Raw genomic sequence first — 20,050 nt, forward strand, 5'->3', positions numbered from 1 at the left:
AACTTGATCACCAAATGCAAAGTATGATCTTTGACTGGATTCTGTTCAAAAAAAAAAAAAAAAAAAAAGTAAACTAGAAACTCCCCCTGCAGTTTTTGGGACAACTGGAGAATCGAGTATCAACTGGTTATTACAGGATATTTAGGGAGTGTTAATTTGGTTGGGTGAGATTAACAGTTTTTGTTTATAAGAACAGTACCCACACTTTTGGAGAGGCAGGCTGAAGTATACATGGAGGAAGTAGCAAAATGTTTGTGATTTAATTTAAACTAATTTAGCAAAAAATATAGATATGGTGTTAGATACATGAGGGTTCATTGCACTAACACTCTTCACAAATTTTCAATAATTAAAGCGTTTTAGAAATAAAAAGCATTGGACACTTAATGTGCATATTTCCATTATATAGTCTGACAATCACTAAAATATTTTAGGATGTATCGCTTAGGTAGATGCTATCGGATTTCATTAAATTTGAAGAATCCTATTGATCCTCCAAATTTGAGAATCCTATTGATTTTGCCTTTCATTCTTGAAAAGAAGCACTAACACGAAAAAGTTTATTGCACTCTTTCCTTAAATTCTTTGTTTCAATCAAGATTTTATGCTAGTTGAAGCTGCAATTATCTTTAACTCTTAGTCATATAATATTCTGACACTAGACTAAAGGTGATAAACTCTTGTCGCTGTGGGAATACCTAATCTTGTGCCTAATGCATTTCTTTTGAGTTACAGAAGTCAGTATGCTTGCAGTGAGTGATGTGGAGATTCCACAGATATTTTGTAACATCAGTGTTTCCTGTTTCCTTTTATTTTCCAGGGAAAGGCTTCAGGACCAGAGAATTCCATGACATACAAGAAAGGATTATCTTAGAATAGTATTTCTTTAGTTTGTTCTTAAGACTCAAATGGCTTTCTGGTTTATAATGCAGGTATCTAAATCTTGTCATAATTCAGCTTTAAAGAAACATGCAGATAACACCCAAAGGATCCAAACATATTGTCAGATACCAAAATTCTGCACTTAGCTGTCAACAAAATAATTGTTCCTATTTATATACATTCATATAAATTTATTCTAGGTTCCTGTCCAAAATATTTACGCCATTGTAGTTCCTATCATTTACTCATTGTAAACTTGCATCATTAAAATGGAGGAGTTAACTGAAAAAAAGGAGTCCTAATTTTCAACAACGACTTGTTTTATAGTATCGAGCAGTCCTCCTCTTGAAATATGTCCTTTGGGGCACCTGGGTGGCTCAGCTGGTTAAGTGTCCAACTTCGGCTCAGGTCATTATCTCACAGTTCATGGGTTCAAGCCCCGTGTCAGCATAGAGCCTGGAGCCTGCCTCAGATTCTGTGTCTCCCTCTCTCTCTGCCCCTCCCCAACTTGTGCTCTTGTCTCGCTCTCAATAAATGAATTAACATTAAAAAAAAAAAAAAAAGAAAAGAGAAAAAAGAAACTTGTCCTTCCTCAGTTCTTTGTTTGGGCCTATGGCTGAGCTGGGCTTGAAATTTGTGTCCCCTTCCCCTGCTGGTACTCTGTCCAATTGTTAGGATACTTAGCTTAGCTCAAGGTAGGGTAGGAATGGAGAACATTTTTCCTACTTTCTAAATCTGGGAGACTGGAGATTAGAATCCGCCCAATGTTCTGCTGTCCAGCCACCACTTTCTAGATTTGATTCTTGGCACCAAGAGTACCTACCTGTAGGCTTTCCCTTGCCTTCCAACCCACTGAATCAGCACTATAGAGTTACAACCTTAGCTTTTAATTTTCATTCTGGTTTAAACTATCTTTAGGGTGTGTGTGTGTGTAAAATAAACATGGACAGGTTTTTGGGGGTGAGGAGTGAGGTGGGGAACATGTCCTCCTCTAGAAAGATGCTATAGTATAGAGATTAAGCAATATAAATAAGTAATTGACACTTACTTTTCTAGCTTAATAATTAAAAAAATGTGATACAAGAAAGGCAAAATTATATTTATGAATCATAATAAAAATGACCAAACAACATACCAAAATTCTTTCAATCAGCATATCATAATACTGCTCAGCAAGCTGAGGTCGACAAAGAACAAATCGACCTAATAATTCTACTGCTGCTTCTCGAACACTAGTGGAGTTATCCATTAATCGTCCATGAACTCCTCGCTGCATATCAAGCTAAAGGAAAATAAAGAAAATATAATTTATACTACTAAGTAGAGCTAATATCTTAACTTGAATGCAATAGTCAAATGAGAAGAATCATTTGTGCTCTTCTTTACCCTTGCTAGAATACTGGGGTCTACAGCAACAACCTCAGATAAACACTTCATGGCTTTTGTTCGAACGGCAATTGCGTTTTCACCAAGAACTCGAAGGATCTGCCGAGCAAACATCGGTATTTTCACAAATTTTAGAACATACAACATTTAACAAAATATACATGAAAACATGCAAAAGAAATGAAAATAAATATTGGATTTACCTCCCTTTAATATTTATATGGGTAGAAGATGTTATCTTACTGATTCAAAGTTTTAACTTACAGGTCAGTATAGTAACTGAGGCATTCTATACTTTAAGGCCTTTTCTTTATCCTGGCATTCTCAATTAAACCTGTTATTTCATTGCTATGCTCATGTGCAAGGACGTGTAGCCCCACTAAAACCTTGCTATGAGTACCTAACTCAGAATATTTAGTATTATTTAAGTAATAATTTGGTAATTGAGTAATTTATTTTTATAACATCAACCAGTCTACCTATACCATATATGTATATTTATACATATATCCATTTATCTGTAAAACGTGAATCAGTATGTAAAAGGCATGTAAAAAAAGACATCTTAACAAATATGGAACACAGAAACAAATGCTACTCTCATGATCTTTTAAAATATCTGTTCTCAACAGTGAATAGACATCATACGCTATTCCACAAATATCCATAATCAGAAAAATCAGTATCATTGTACAAGGAATTCTGGTTTAGTTTACCTGTGTCAAATAAATATCAAAGCTCTGGGCAAACGGCCTCATAGAGGCCAAGTATCGAACAATCAAACAAGCATCATCATAGTCCACAGTATCAGAATTCATCCTACAACAAAAAGTCATTAAATTATTTTTTTAAGTTTTTTGCCAAGTAGATAGATATCAAAGAGATAACTGAAAAAGTAAAGATGCTTTCTCTCTGGATCTTACTTTAATGTGCTGAACTGAGAAGGTGTGGTTTTGATAATGCTTCTAAGAAACTTTTTCCGGTTTTCAGCTCGATGCATGATTTGACCAGTTGTCTCAACTTCCTTTGCATGATGTGTTCCTTCAGATGATTCTTCATCTTTTTGTGATTTCATTGCTTTTTCTGTTTCCAGAGTTGTGTCACGGAACCACTGGGCTATATAGAATTTACGAGAAAACTAAAAAGAAAATAGGTAAGATCTGAGCTTGATAAAATTAAGAGAATTTTTAAATGAAATTTCCAACCCACTGATAAAGTGCTCACTATCAGGAATAAATATACAGGTGTACTTTAAAGCAACTTGTAGCAGACAAAAACAAATTTTAAGAAAGCCAAAAGGTTTGAATATCTGAATGATACAAAACTTATTATTTTGCTTTGTCTTAACACTTAAGACAAGCATCAATTACTTAACAAAGAAAAAAGCATCACACATAGGTCACTAAAATTAGACAGATGATTTATCAACCAAAGGTACAAGATTCCATTTACTTTCAAAAACCACCTTACTTCTTCAAGAAATACGTAGCCAATTATTACTGAAACATTTTAACATGAAGGCACATCTATTATTTGTTCCTTTCAATGTAGACTAAAAACGTGCAGTAGTTGACTAAATAGCTTAGTTACCTCCAACCTCTTTATCCTACATATCCCATCAGTAAAAAATAAAAATAAAAAAATTAAAAAGTACACTGGGGCGCCTGGGTGGCTCACTCAGTTTAGCATCTGACTTGATTTTGGCTCAGGTCATGATCTTGCAGTTTGTGGGATCAAGTCCAATACTGGGCTCTGCACTGGCAGTGCAGAGCCTGCTTGGGAGTCTCTTGCTCCCTCTCTCTGCCCCTCCCCCACACTCTCTCTCTTTCTCTCTTTCTCAAAATAAATAAACTTAAAACAAAGTGCCCTGGGGTGCCTGGGTGGCTCAGTCAGTTGAGCATATCTAACTTCGGCTCAGGTCATGATCTTACAACTCGTGAGTATGAGCCCTACATTGGGCTCTGTGCTGACACCTCGGAGCCTGGAGCCTGCTTCAGATTCTGTGTCTCCCTCTCTTCTGCCCCTCTCCTGCTCATACTCTGTCTCTCTCCCCTTCAAAAATAAATAAACATTAAAAAAACAAAACAAAGTGCCCTAATACATGCACAGTGTTTTCTAATATGGTTTATAAATCTTATATATGAGCCTATTATCCTAATAATTTGGATGCACAATATACATAAAAATAGAACTAAGGATTATATTTAAAAAGAAATATACACATAAAATTCTAATAGCTTCTTTTTATATGCTCATAAATCATCTCAAGCACCACCTGGGCCATGTCCATTGTGAAGAGCAATGACCTACCTCAGTCTCAAAGATAACTTATGGAAAGATTTCTAACTATTTCCCCTCTCACACCATTTTTATATAATACATATCTGTACCAAAATTCCGCAAGACAAATCAATCCATAACCATTCTCTTTAATTTACATCATCAAGTATCCCTTTGTCTTAAATAAAAGATCAGGATTCCAAACAACCTTCCTCTTCATGACACTTCCCAATTTTCTTTCAGACCCAATTTGAATTTGATGTGTTATCTCCAAAAAAGGGAGAAAAGAGTCCTACCACTAGTGAAGGATCAGTCTCAGTGTTTTCGTCCAAGTAATCAAGCAATGCTTTCTGTAGTTGTTGTATTTCATCTTCTCCTCCTGAAACCTACAAAATAAACCAAGGAAGAACAAAAATTACATCACTAGTGTATTTTAATAATTCATCTAGTTGTAAATACAAATCTAGGGAAAAAACTGATAAATGATAAAAAATCAAAATGTTAAGTATAGCAACTAAAAGGAAAAAAAAAACAGAAGAATGCTACTTCACAAAAAAAATTTATACTCATAGCTGAGACTGGCCCTTATTTTTATGAATTACATGTCATCTTGCTTTGAAAGAGGTGCATAGGTAGCTGACATAAAAATTAAAAGAATAATGTGTTAAGTATTCAGAGACAGGAAGGTCCTACACATTGGTTTTCTGTTTGGAAAAAAAGAGGCAATTCCAAACTTTTAATTTAAAAATGGAAACTGTTATCTGTTTTACTATGTGTTATAGGTTTCTTTGGGATATTTTAAAACATTCTAGAAGAGAAATACTTCTATTTGTAATATAAAAATAGTACTTTATTTCATGTAGGATATTAAATATACAGTAGCAGGTGAGCTGTTCACTTGATCTAGGAATAGAATCTTTAGTTCCTGTCAAGAACAAGACACAGCCAGAAATGAACTGAGCTGGCATTCATGTCTATAGCTTTATACTCTAGCTTTACCACATGAAATGCCAATATGGTTTAGAATATCTCTAAGTAGAAAACAAAGATTTTAATAACCTTTGTTCTCAGAGTGTGATGAAATGGTCCATGGAGAAATTCATCATAGCACTGTAAACTAGTACACTGTAAACTTCCAAGAGCAATGTGGATGTATGTCAAGAACCGTAAGAATACTTACAAATGACCCTTCCCCTCAAGTTTTACAGTGTACAATCTACATGGTCATATGTAACAAATAAGTTGTAGGTTCACTCTAAGAAATACTGAAAGGCACCTGGCACCTACATCTTGGTTTCTAAATTACCATTCTCCAATAAAAAGAACAGTAATATTTGGTGAAACGGCAGATTCCAGGGCTGAGGCAATGAAAGTAAGAGAGCTCCTGAAACATCTTGTGCCACAAAGTAAAGTTCTCAAAGAAAGATGGTAACATATCAAAAAGACACAAAAGTCAGCTAAAAGGGGCTCTCACAGGTTAATTCTAGGATAAATGGAACATTAAAATAATGATAGCAATAAATTATAATCTAGGAAATAGAATGGGAATGGCAGTGTTATATTAAATGGTAGTATTACATTAATGGTAATTTCTTGCTTTTGAGAACTGTATTGTGGATATTTAAGCAAGAGTTCTTGTTTGTGGAAAATATACACTAAACAGTGTTTTTCAAACTTCAGCATTCATTAGAATCACCTGGAGGGTCTATCAAAAAACAGTGCTAGGCCCCACCCCTAGAATTTCTGATTTAGTAGATGAGTCCTGAGAATTTATATTTCCAGGAAGTCCTTAGGTGATGTTAATATTAGTACCTCTTGTCTAGGGAATCATACTTTGAAATTCAAGGGTATTGGGAGGCAGTAAGTGTGCTCAAATAGTTAAAAAAAAAATGACAAACAGATATGCAAGCATGTATATTTTGAAAAAGAAATGTTACATAAAGATAAAGCAATGTTATAAATTGTTGACAAGTAAGGAATTTGGGTGAAAGGTTTGTGGGAACTCTTTGCATTATTCCTATAACTTTTCTGTAAGTTTAAAATTATTTCAAAATACAAAGTATAATAAAAAATATTAGAGGCATTTCTAATGGCCAGCATGAATATGATTATGAATGTTAAAAAAAAAAAGTATAAAGAAAATGAAAACAGTTGTGTATGGTAGGATTAGAGATCATTTACCAATTTTCTTAAGTAACTTTTAGCATTATTACCACCTCGTTCACACTTAAAAAAATAAGTGAAGCAACAATAATTTTTTTTTGCCAAACATGAAAACTATCTAATATAGTAAAATGAAAAGAAGTCTTCCTCCTCACCCTTCCCCAATATAAAATGATACACAAATTTCAAAGGTAGAAAACAATTTGGGAGTGCTAAATCAACATCTTAGTAAATTAAAGACTTAAATCTTAGTTAAATAAAATAGAAAACAGCATCATACATTCATAAAAGCAGTTCACACAAAGAAATTAGACTAATGATTTATATAAATCACTTAAAACTTCCTGTTAGACACTATAATTCACTCTAAGGTATTAACTTTCTCTGTGGGGTTTTTGAAAAGTCCACTTTTGGAAATGCATGATCTTATTTTGAATTTATAAAATGAAATGTAACACTAATATAAGAATACCTAAAGAAAGTACTTAACTAATATTTATTCCCATAATTTTAATCCTTGATCTCAATACCTGTTTTAAAATTCGTTCTATTGACCCTTGATCCATTTTGCTTGTAACAGCATCTTTCCTTAATCGTGCAGCAACAGTTCCAAGGTAATCAAGAGATGCCACTCTTAAAGCCATCTCTGTTGACTTGTTACTGAATTGATGAACCTAAACATCAAAATAGTCTTTATTTAATCAATTTATGACATTTTAAATAGCAATTTATCATACAAATTCCAAATCTATGTTGTATTATTTGAAATTTAAGTATTTTTTCTTGTGATATTGTCCCATGAAGTGGTTGCTTTCTGAACATTTTCATTAAAAAAAAGTACAGATTAAACCTAAGAACACAGTCATGTTTGTTAAAAATGTAGGCTCAACTGTTTATTTGTATGTTTTCCAGTTCACAGAATGTAAGGGTCCCAAAAGCTTTGTAACAATTTGTATTGCAGAAGTCTAAATATAGTTTAAAAATAAAAAGAGAAATCATAATATTTCTTTGCATTTTCCTATTGTATTACATGAGAACTAGAAAGTGTCATGTTTTTAGATATTCTTAATGATAAAAAAGAATTCACATTAATCAGTTTCATGCTTTGAAATGAATTAACTATAATAATTTATGATTGAGTATTGAGATGCTTTTAACTAACAATATACTTCCAACCCCACCCCAAAGTTTTTAAAGTACTGTTATCTTCTGTAATGAAATGAAAGCACCAAAAGTCACAAGATTTCAAAGTTTTCTACCAAATATTGACAGTATTGTGTACAGTTATGCACATGCAAAAATAAAGATGCAATGGTCATATTTCCTTACACATTTTTAAAGAATTCATCATCTGTGAATCAGAGTACATCCTCATTATGTTGTCTTCTAGTAATCTAATAATCTTTAAATGCTATACTCTTACCAACAGTCTCCCTAACAAACTAAGGAGTAGTTCAGCAGCTGGCCATTCAGGCTTATTGACTGTTGAAAGAAGGTCTTGAACAAAATTTTCAAATAGTGGTCTGTAATCTTCTTCACCTTGCTTACTACCACATCTGTTCAAAGATAAATAAGGAAAAGCCTGTGAATTTAGGTGACTTGTCCATCAATATGATTGAAATTTTGTTAACTAAGCTTTCTCTTCCCCATATCTAATAATAAGGTATAAGAGAGTACATTAAATATAAATAACATGGCTTAAAATGAATCTATTTCTCAAATTTCATTCTTCCCTCTATTATAGGTAATTCATTTATTGACTATTATAAACATTAACTTTCCGGCAAGTACACCACATTTTTTAAAATGACTACTCTTTTTCTGAGATTACCACAAATTCCTATGAAGGCCAAGTAAACCTCTCTCCACAAACTTTCCTATCAATTAGAATGCCCCCAAATTTACTGAAGAAAAATTATAGAATTTCAATCTGGTACTTTAACTTGTGGAGTCAAACATATAAGCTAGCTCACAAGATTTAGGATTTTTAATATTTCAACTGCCTCATTTTAAACATCAGGAATTCAAGGGCCAAGGTGACACATTCAAGGTTCAGGTTACGGCAGGAAACTGGATTAACCATTTATATACAATAAAGGAACTATTTTCTATCCTGGGGAAATAAAAATCAGATTATGTTAATTTTGCTCACTTTTTAAGGAAGATGGAAAGGAAGTTTTGGGCTGTTCTCATGGCTGTTTCATAAGAGTTGGTAATGACAACATCTTGGTCAACCTAGATTGAGAAAAATGAATTTATATAGGTATAAAAAATAACCAAAAAAAAAAAAAAAAGGTTAGTTCAGTTGCTATTGCCATGTTACTACTGAATAGGGGTGATACATTTAAACACTAAGAAGCTTAGACTATTCTTTTATATATAAAGAAACAAGCTACAATTAGCAAACACATTTTCTTAAATTTTTTTTAAATAAAAAATTTTTTTTTCTTAAAAATTTTTTAATGTTTGGGGCGCCTGGGTGGCGCAGTCGGTTAAGCGTCCGACTTCAGCCAGGTCACGATCTCGCGGTCCGTGAGTTCGAGCCCCGCGTCGGGCTCTGGGCTGATGGCTCAGAGCCTGGAGCCTGTTTCCGATTCTGTGTCTCCCTCTCTCTCTGCCCCTCCCCCGTTCATGCTCTGTCTCTCTCTGTCCCAAAAATAAATAAACTTAAAAAAAAAAAAAAAATTTTTTTAATGTTTATTTATTTTTGAGAGAGAAAGAGACAGGGGAGGGAGGGGTAGCGAGAGAGAGGGAGACACAGAATCTGAAGCAGGCTTCAGGCTCTGAGCTGTCAGCACAGAGCCCAATGTGGGGCTCGAACCCACAAATTGCGTGACTGTGACCTGAGCGGAAGTCGGTCACTCAATCAACTGAACCACCCAGGCACCCTTAGTAAACACATTTAAATACCTTATAAAAACTAAATAAAAATATTGACTTCATTTTAATTTATTAAAATATGCAAGACTAACAAATGTGGTTAAGCAAATGCGGTATCAATAATTTCTTATGATCTAGGTGAGCAGAAACTGACTGAAAATACAAAAAGAATTTAGAGAAAGACAATCCAAGCTCAAAGTTTATGAAATGGTGAAATATAATGCAAAAGAAAATTCAATTCCTTTATTAGAAATTTAAAGAACGGGATATAAACAGTCTGTTCAAAGTTTCAGAAATCCAATGGTGAATAAATACATGAAAAAGCTCACTAGTTACCAGGAATATACAAAATAAAATATGGTATCATTTCAGACTGACCAGAATAAATAAAATCTAACAGAAAGAAAGCTAAAATACCACTTTGTTGAGCAAACTGACAAGTTGAAAATGCATGTACACTATTTAATATTCTACTTCTAAGTATACCTAGAGAAACTCTTAAGTTGTGATACAGTTATATATATTTAAGTAAAAGGAATCTGGTATTAGTTTTATGTATTAATAACAATGTTGACTGAAAAAATTAGCTATATCACTTCTGTAAAATAAAAAAATTCTACATTAAATTTATGCAGATAAATAAATAAATATATGGAAGGAGCTAAACATTCTCATGATACCTGTTACCAAAGATAAGGAAGGAAAGACAGGAGAGAAAAATCAGATTGGGACAGTGACCTCAACTTTCTTGATCTGCATTTTTCACTTATTCATTTACTTAATTATATATATATATATATATATATATATATATATATATATACACACTATTATATACATACACAAAATTCTGAAAATAACAGAATATAGAAACAGAATCATTCCTGTTTCTTTTGAATTTTTTGTAATACTATAAGAACCTGGAAAAATTATAAGCATTGATAGGTAAAAGCCATAAAACCAAAAGCAAATCTTAGCTATAATTTACTCAACAGTGAGAATGTTCATTACTTCTGCATGAAAATTAATTACATTTTATTACATATTATTACAATTATATGTATGCATTAGTATAGACAGTTATAATAATCACTTACACACCCACTATCTCACTTCAACTTACAAGCTGATACAAAAGGCTTGTTAGGTATTATCATACCCAATTTACAACTGAGCAAACAAACTCATATTAAAATGATCTATATGTTTTGTGACTAGTAGATAAAATCGTCAGTACCAGAACTCAGGTTTCCTAAAAACTAATCCTGTGCTCTATATAAGGATCCTAAAGACCAGTCTTAAAAGTCCTAATTAAGAACTTCAGTTTTACAAGAATCGTAGAGAATTTAGGTGCTGCTTCCTATAAAAGTATGGAGTTATAAAAGATTCCTTACTTTTTTATTTGAGTCCTCTTCTGAATTAGAGTCCTTCTCCGATGATGGTAAATGTACAACACACTGAATTAGTTGCAAAACCAGTGCTGTAACCATCTGAATATACATAGGCTCTCCATCCATATCACTACTATTTAACCTTTAATGAAGAAGAAAATATTTAAATCATACAGAGAACGAAGAGAAGTTCAACTTGACTCGTCATGTTATCATCTGAAAATTCAGGACGCTTTCCCAATATTTCTAGACATTATCTTTAGTGCTTGCAATAGTGTCCTTATGTCTGTTTTTAATAAATTAGAAAAAATACCAATTCAATGCCTATAAATAATTAAAGTGGTCAAAGGAAAAATACAATATTTAATACAAATTTCTATACTTTATATGCACTGCAGATAAAAATTTATAAATGGATAGTATCAAACATTTCTCAAAATGATTTTTAAAATGAGGAAAGTCTTCAAGATTTCCAAATGCCCATGCATTCTGGTACTCATTTTCTTATTAAAATTTGCTACACAGTCAGCTCTTGATCATCTATCCTAGGGTACGAGGCCAGTGGCACAGAATGTAAAAAATCAAATTCTAAATCTTCAATTCTAAAGATACGGTAAAGGTGTAAGACTTCTCTTATATGCTGATAGTTTTTCTTTAGGTTTAATAAGACTATACACAATGAGGCTAAAAAATTAAGGTAAAAATAATTATTTTATGTAAGACAGCCTTCAAAGCAATCTAAACATAATCCTATATGCCAGGTTAATACACTTAATCAGTCAGGAATATTATAATGATAGTTATGATAATGATACCCTATGACAACAAAGAAAATCATGCTGACCACAGCAGTGTATAACATTTCTCAGTTACTCTGTGCTTACTCAATTAAGAGCCTTTAGTCTCCATGACTTCCTACTATATAAAGGATTAAATCTAAGTTCCTTAGTATGGCCTATAAAACACTTGAACTGCCTTGACTTTTTCAAGCCCTATTTTCTATTATGGCTTAACCAAGGATGATTTTGACCCTCAGGGGACATCTGCCAGTGTCTGGAGAAAATTTTGGTTGTGCCAATTAGAAGGGGAGGCAGTGGTTCTCTTGTCACCTAGAAGGTATAAGTCAGGGATGCTGCTAAGCATCTTGCAATGTATACAACAACAGTCTTGTACAATAAAGTATTATCTATCCAAAATGTCCACAGCACCAAGACTGAAAAACCTCATCATAGATTTTTACACTTGAGGATGAAGGAACTTCTTTAAGTCCCCCAAATATGCACTGTTTTTGCACATATCTGAGTTATTCTTCATGCTGCTCTGACTGAATTGCCTCGCTTTTATCTGATCACTAAAATAAAAATCAGGGATAATGAGGAATAAATATATAAGGATTATAATATAATGCAATTCTTCATTGTACTTGGTCTTTGCTATAATTAGTTACCTGAAGTTCCTCAAACTCCTCTTGCTGGTTGGTAATCTTGCAAGTGAAGTAAAAATTTCTTCCAAAATTAACTGCCTATGTTTTTCATATCTTGAGAATACCTGTTTAGTAATTATAAGATTTCAAATTATTATAATTATTTGAAAACAGAAATACTATATCACGTGATAAAAAATATCTGCCATTTAAAATAAAAATGTTTTCAACATCTTCAATGACAATGACTTAACCTGTACAACTTTTCCATCATTAATTATAATAACATTCTTGTAGAAGTTAGAATATACTAGTTTCATTTATAGGAGTATGCTACCTTAGAGATGAAAGACAAGATTTAAGTGATTTTAAATAATTTTGATTTAATTGTAGATATTCAGGAATTATTAACTGAAGTATTTTTAAAAGTTTAGAAGTGTTTAAAATGTAAGGCACACAAAAACAGTCTTTATGTTGAAATAAATCTATGGAAAACTTGAATCTGCATTAATGTTGGCAAGTTTGGATATATTTTTCTGGGGGGGGGGATAACAAAAAGTATGAATTGATTATACTTACTGCAGTGACTAACTTAATGGCACACAATTGTAGTTCACTGACATTTTCCACAAAAAATGGTGTTATTCCCATTGATGATACCTGTACACATAAAAAAGTAATCAGTATACATCTCTAGTTAATTTCAGAAACAGTCTACATTAACTAAATTTCAAAACATTCATAAACTTACCAGAAAAAACTGAGACAGCATTTTCTTTACGCTCATTAATCATCAGTATCTACCTAGTTCTGTTTCTGCTCCTTTCACCCTCAAACACATCAGCACATACCTTCCTTTATAGTGGCCATTCCTCTGATCTCCCCATGTTGGGTTGATAAATCTCACAAGAATATAAAGAAACAAAACATTTTGCTACTCTGGATGAAAATATCCTGGCATATTTCAAAGGAAATGATCATTTATCTCTAAACTCTAAATTCTAGAATTTAAATTCTACATTCACCTATCCTGTGCCCTAAATGTTTCTTTTTAAAACTTCCCCAGACTTGTATTTCTTCACTTTAGATATACTCTGAATGGAAAAAATTAACATAGTGATGCCATTATTACTGAGTAAGCAAGGTTATACTGAACTCAGACCCTGTATTCTTAAGTCGTTTGGTCTAGAAATGTAACAAAATGCTTCAAAAAACACTTACCTGAAGAATTGTTGTGTCTGTGAGAAGTTGTATCTCTAGCAATTCTGATAAGCTGCTAACAATGTCACAAACTTTATTATAAAGCATTACTATTACTCTCTGCTTGTGGGTAGAACATTTAGCCCGTTTTGCTTTTGAACTTAACAAGCCTCCTAAAATGAAAAAAAATTCAAAACAAGTAATTTATCAACTTTTAATAATTTTTAATAAACAGTAATAAAACTGTTTTATGAATTAAGGGAACACTTTTCTAGGGGGAGGGGGTGGCACATAAATATACAACATGGCAAATAAAGCTGGTATTTATTAAAACAGAAATATTCTCGGGGCCTCTGGGTGGCTCAGTTGGCTAAGCATCCGACTCAGGTCATTATCTCAGTTTGCGAGATTGAGCCCCACGTGGAGGTCTACGCTGTCAATGCAGCTTGGGATTCTATCTCTCCCTGTCTCTCTGACCCTCCCCTCCTTGCTCCCTCTCTCTCAGAAATAAACAAATATTTAAAAAAAAAGAAATTTATTCTCTAGGGATATTTAGATAGTAGTCGTTCTTTTTTTTGTAAGTTTATTTATTTCGAGAGAGAGAGACAGAGAGACAGAATATTCCAAGCAGGCTCTGCACTATCAGCATGAGCCCAATGCAGGACTTGATCTCACGAATGGTGAGATCATGACCTAAGCCAAAACCAAGAGTCCGATGCTTAACTGACTGAGCCATCCATGCGCCCTGTAAGTAATCATTCTTGTAACAGATAATCTATGGCACATTTCAGTGGCTACCAAAATTCTTATAAAATACTTACCTTTCTATTTTCTCTCATTGGTGCAGAATGGTAAGATTCTATTTCCCTTTCCATTAACTTGCAATTATTAAACAATAAGTAATTAATTATAGATTATTCATGAACACCTAGTATATCCCCCTCTTTTTATTAAAAAAAAAATTTTTTTTTAACATTTATTTATTTTTGAGAGAAAGAGACAGAGTGAACAGGAGAGGGCAGAGACAGAGGGAGACACAGAATTGGAAACAGGCTCCAGGCTCTGAGCCATCAGAACAGAGCCCAACACAGGGCTGGAACCCGTGAATCATGAGATCATGCCCTGAGCCGAAGCTGGACGCTTAACCAACTGAGCCACCCAGGTGCCCTCCTCTCTTTTTAAATATATACACGTTAACTATTTCACTGTTCATTTATAAAGGTTATAAATAAGACAAAGAATATACATCTTGAATCAATTCATTTTGTGGATAACCTATATTCTGCATAAAATTAGGGGGAAGGGATAAATAGAACCAAAAGCTCATATTATCTGGGATTTTTCCCTAACCAGTAGAAATTACTTCTAATATATGTAAATATTTGCTAAAGAAATTACACTTAAACAGTACTAGATTAACTAAAAGTTCTATACTCTAGGTAAATTAAAGCCAGTATTTATTATAATTTATGGGATGTAATAATTTTTGGCCATTTTAAGTTCTTGCATTCTGACCCATCCAACATAATAAAATTATAGAATAATTTGACATTATACTCAACAGCTTTCAATATAAAAAGGCAAACCAACCTCCATGAGGATCTAGTCTGTAAACAGGATCATACTGAGGATAGAGCGTATTCTGCAAATGAAATTTAGTGTATTGTATAACTCTTTCAATTACATCCTCAATATATACAGCTTTTGGCATGTTAGGGGATGTCATAATGTTGATAGTTGTAAGACAGGCATCTGCTGATTTTGTAACTCTCTCCATAATAAGGTCTCTCCATAATCTTTCTTCTTCTTCAGTATCGTTATTCTATAAAATAGCACATTGTTAGTGAAATGGAAACAAACACATTTTTAGGTTAAAATATATATTAAAAAAGAGATATATTTGATTTTCCCTAGTGGAAACATGTTAAGTATTTTTATGTATGTACTTTTTTTTTTTTTTTAAAGTAAGCTCTACACCCAATGTGAGGCTTGAACTCACGACCCTGAGGTCAAGAGTCATATGCTCTACTGCCAGTCAAGTGCCCCAGTGCGTGTACATGCATGAACATCAGGAATGAAGTACAAAACTGATATTACTTTTAAGATTTTTATTTCAAAGTTTTCAAACATAATATACTCTATCTCCTAATTTCACCACTAGATGACACTCCAATGACAAAATTATAGTTATCTTTATCTTCTATGTACTTTATCCAAACCTAAGATTTATTAGCTAAAGACTGTAACTTATATAAATAATTTTGTGTTTGGTATATAAACATTATGACAGTCAAAACTTTGTTAAGTTCTGCTTGCTATTGTGAGAACGAAGCAAATATGAAAACAACAGTAGACCTCACTTAAAAGTAGTAAAATGTAATAGTCTCATTCCTATTACTTGTTTTCAAACATCACCATATTTTTGAAACAGAGATTAAAGTGGTTATTATGCAGACTACTGAAAACATAATTTATTTTCTAAAATGGATAATTCAACTGACAGAAGACTGCATTTTAATTTACATACTAGCAACTTACATTATAATTGGGAAGGAGTGCTTTTAATCTTACTTTGAGAGTGAGAATCCTATCACATCCTTAATTTATGAAATACAAACTTTACACTCCAGGAATACTTTCAAATGCATGTTATTCAAAGCTTATATACATTGGGAAATGAAACAAACAAAATCATGATATATGTAAAGCAGAGAAGGGCTTTCTAATCACTAATGCCTAAAAACTCCATTATTTTTTCCTACTTCTCTAAGCTTTTTTTCATTTTACTTCTTACATACCTACTCAAAAAAATAAGATAAAGTAACCTTTCTTAGACAATAAAATTGTTGTATGGAACAGTCAGTTAAGAACGTTCATCATTCATGCCAAATGTTAAGGCTACCTGCAACACATTAAATAATGCTAAGGCTTCAGGAAGTAGAATAATTTCAGTAAGACTGAGTCTGCCAGCTCTCCAGAACTCTAGATTCTTGACATTTGTTACAATTTCTTGTCAAAGTCTTTTAAAAAAATTTGTAGATTAAGGACGTAGTAGATTGCCACTATAGGTTTCTCTAGGCCCTCTGTTTCTCATTCAAAAACTAATTTAAAAAGGGCATTGGAAAAATATAGATATATTTAATAGAAATATCGTGAGATTAATTTTCTAGATTTTTTATTCCATGTAGATCACTTAGCAATCCTGTGGCTTCTACAAATACCAAGAACACTTCTCTCATAAGATCCAGTGCATGTACTAAGTGTTTTAGGATACATCAAAAGTGTTAATAGTGGTTACTGCTAGATGAGAATATGGACGGACCGTTTTGAGCTTGTTGTGTTTTGGAAATTTTCTATAATAAATACAATAGTTTTGTAATCAGGCTTTAAAAATAAGGAAAATTCAGTAAATCAAAACTTTCCCAAATTCTTATCTCATAATAAATGCCTATAAGCATCAGTGTTTCTATTTATTAATGGTAGAGCTATCAAGATCAATTCGAATATAGACATGATTTTGAAAGTCAGCTACACTGCTAGGAAGGTAGATTCCAGGTCATTTATTTCAATCAGTTTATAAACCATTACATTATGTTGCTACTGCTTTTCACATAAAGGTACTAAAATACATTAACATTTGCTAATGTTTATTGAGAACTTAAGATGTGGAGACACTGCTAAGTACTTAACATGAATTATTTGATTTAATCTTTTCAATGACCATTTGAACAAGGTATAAAAATGGTATATAAGGATTCCTGTTTTAGGATACATTAGGAAATCAACATAAAGTTTCTAACTATTTAATTCTTCAGGAAAGGTCAAGAAAAAGAATTACTATCATTTCATAAATGAAAAAATATTTTAAACACACTCATCCACTTACACAAGGAAGAGCATAATGTAAGATTAAAGATCAGTTCTGTAAACTGAAATGAATTTAAATCTGTTGCTTATGTCAAAGCAGTGAACTGACAATGTAATTTTGAATTACTAAATGTAATTTAGCAGCAGCACTAATGAACATAACTAGCAAATGGTAGTTTAGCTTAAATTAATGAAATTTGGGATTTCCCTACAAATCAAAGTTCTTTTGAAAAAACTTTAGTAAAGGTAAAGGTAAAATTAACAATATGGATCTTAAACTTACATGATTTAACAAAGTGGAAAGCTTGGACCCATCTTGAATATTCTTCTCCAAGATATTTAGGACTTTCACAGTTTTGTCAGTGGAAAGCTGAAATAGCAACACAATTTTTTAAAATCAATCATTTGTAAAAGTAATAAATTATTCAAGAAACATTGTGTACAATTATCACCTTTGGGCTACAGAATATATTAAAGAGTGAGAAAAGAAAATTTTCCCACTTAGATTCTCTATTTAAATCTGAATTATATAGAGAATTAATCCCTTGTTTCTCAAGGACAGAAAAGCAAACAAAGAATGGGCACAAATGCACATTACTACTCTTAACATATAGCTTGTGAAGATTGAGTTTGTTCTGATGCCTGGCCCCTGTTCTTGTGGCAGTGACCCTGAACATGCATATGAACGAACGAACACACACGCATACTGAGACTTTACGTTTATTTTTTGGAGAGAGAGAGAAGGAACACAAGTGGGGGAGGATCAGAGAGAGAGAGGGAGACAGAATCGGAAGTAGGCTCCAGGCTCTGAGCTGTCAACACAGAGCAGCATGTGGGGCTCCAACCCATGAACTGTGAGATCATGACCTGAGCAAGTCGGATGCTTAACCAACTGAGCCCCTAAATTTTTATTTTAATGTTTATTTTTGAGAGAGAGAGAGACAGAGTGCAAGCGGGAGAGGGACAGAGAGAGAGGGAGACACAGAATCTGAAGCAGGCTCCAGGCTCTAAGCTGTCAGCACAGAGCAGGACGTGGGGCTTGAACCCATGAACTGTGAGATCATGACCTGAGCCGAAGTCGGATGCTTAACCAACTGAGCCCCTAAATTTTTTTTTTAATGTTTATTTTTGAGAGAGAGAGAGACAGAGTGCGAGTGGGAGTGGGCAGAGAGAGAGGGAGACACAGAATTTGAAGCAGGGTCCAGGCTCTAAGCTGTCAGCACAGAGCCCAACACGGGGTTTGAACCCATGAACCGTGAGATCACGACTGGAGCCAAAGTTGGATGCTTAACCCGACTGAGCCACCCAGGGGCCCCAAACTACCAAGACTTTAAAAAAAAAAAAAAAAAAAAGGTTATTTATTTTGAAAGAGAGAAGCGGTGGGGAAGAAAAATGGGCGCACAAGTCAGGGAGGGGCAGAGAGAGAGAGAATCCCAAGCAGGCTCCACACTGTCAGCACAAAGCCCGACACAGAGCAAGATCTCACGAACTGTGAGATCATGACCTGAGCCAAAATCAAGGGTCCAACACAGCCAACTGAGCCACCGAGGTGCCCCTAAACTACTGAGACTTTGGTAAACTTCCCATACTTTGAAAATACTCAGCAAATTCACTTTGTGAAACAGAAATAATAGCTATATATAATAACAAAATTTATGAAATAAACTTAGGATTGGAAGTGTCATCTCAGAAAACTGATGACATATTCCTATACAATAAATCAATCTCTCTCTCTGCACATAGCAATACTATGAACTAATAGCACATTAATTATTGGTTAACTATGTGATATGTCTGGCTTTAAAACACAAATTCATGGAAACCCTTGTGCACTACTGGTGGGAATGTAATTGGGTGCAGCCACTATGGAAAACAATATGGAGGGTCCTCAAAAAACTAAAAATAGAACTACCATAAGATCCATCAATTCCACTTCTGGGTATTTATGTGAAGGAGAAGAAAACACTAACTTAAAAAGATATATGCACCCCCATGTTCACTGCATCATTATTTACAATAGCCAAGACATGGAAGCATCCACAGTGTCCAGAGATGGATGAATGGGCAAACAAAATGTGGTATATACATGATGGAATATTATTTTGCCATAAAAAAGGAAATCTTGCCATATGTGACAACATGATTGGTCCTTGAGGGCATTACACTAAGAGAAATAAGTCAAAGACAAATGACATATGATCTCCCCTGTGGAATCTAAAACCAACAAAAACCAACCCAATTCACAGATACAGAGAACAGATAATTCTGTACAACAGGGAACCTGCCCTGGTTAGAAGAGGAGAGGGGCACCTGGATGGCTCAGGTCATGATCTTATGGTTTGTGAGATCGAGCCCAGCGTCTAGCTCTGTGCTGACAGCATGGAGCCTGCCTGGGATTCTCTCTCTCTGCCCCTCCCACTCATACGTTCTCTCTCGCTCTCTCTCAAAATAAATAAATAAATTAAAAAAAAAAAAAAGAGAGAAGAGGAGGAGAGAGGATTCATCTTGGAATTGTATCTGCACAGCAATCATGCAGTAGTTTAGGAAGTGAATGGTGGCTCATAAAGATTATGGGAAG

At 33.6% G+C, this 20,050-nt stretch overlaps 1 protein-coding gene across 5 annotated transcripts in view; it reads right to left on the reverse strand.

The window, feature by feature from the left end:
- NIPBL (NIPBL cohesin loading factor) overlaps window positions 1-20,050 on the reverse strand; it is a 202,114-nt gene that overhangs the window by 43,704 nt on the left and 138,360 nt on the right. For 4 of the 5 annotated variants that reach the window (XM_047093423.1, XM_047093407.1, XM_047093390.1 and 1 more), the window contains 14 exons: window positions 17,756-17,842; window positions 15,196-15,427; window positions 13,627-13,778; window positions 12,985-13,065; window positions 12,430-12,530; window positions 10,986-11,124; window positions 8,864-8,946; window positions 8,135-8,267; window positions 7,242-7,385; window positions 4,845-4,934; window positions 3,192-3,406; window positions 2,985-3,087; window positions 2,269-2,367; window positions 2,018-2,164 (listed from right to left, as the gene is read on the reverse strand). In XM_047093423.1, the coding sequence (XP_046949379.1) occupies window positions 2,018-2,164; window positions 2,269-2,367; window positions 2,985-3,087; window positions 3,192-3,406; window positions 4,845-4,934; window positions 7,242-7,385; window positions 8,135-8,267; window positions 8,864-8,946; window positions 10,986-11,124; window positions 12,430-12,530; window positions 12,985-13,065; window positions 13,627-13,778; window positions 15,196-15,427; window positions 17,756-17,842 (1,806 nt within the window). The remainder of the gene's footprint in view (window positions 1-2,017; window positions 2,165-2,268; window positions 2,368-2,984; window positions 3,088-3,191; window positions 3,407-4,844; window positions 4,935-7,241; window positions 7,386-8,134; window positions 8,268-8,863; window positions 8,947-10,985; window positions 11,125-12,429; window positions 12,531-12,984; window positions 13,066-13,626; window positions 13,779-15,195; window positions 15,428-17,755; window positions 17,843-20,050) is intronic. The other variant, XM_047093397.1, reaches the window with a different exon arrangement.

Source organism: Lynx rufus, unplaced genomic scaffold (assembly GCF_022079265.1).
Source record: "Lynx rufus isolate CCGP_SWC_20201006 ecotype Redwood Valley unplaced genomic scaffold, mLynRuf1.p SCAF_1, whole genome shotgun sequence".
Lineage (NCBI taxonomy): Eukaryota > Metazoa > Chordata > Mammalia > Carnivora > Felidae > Lynx > Lynx rufus.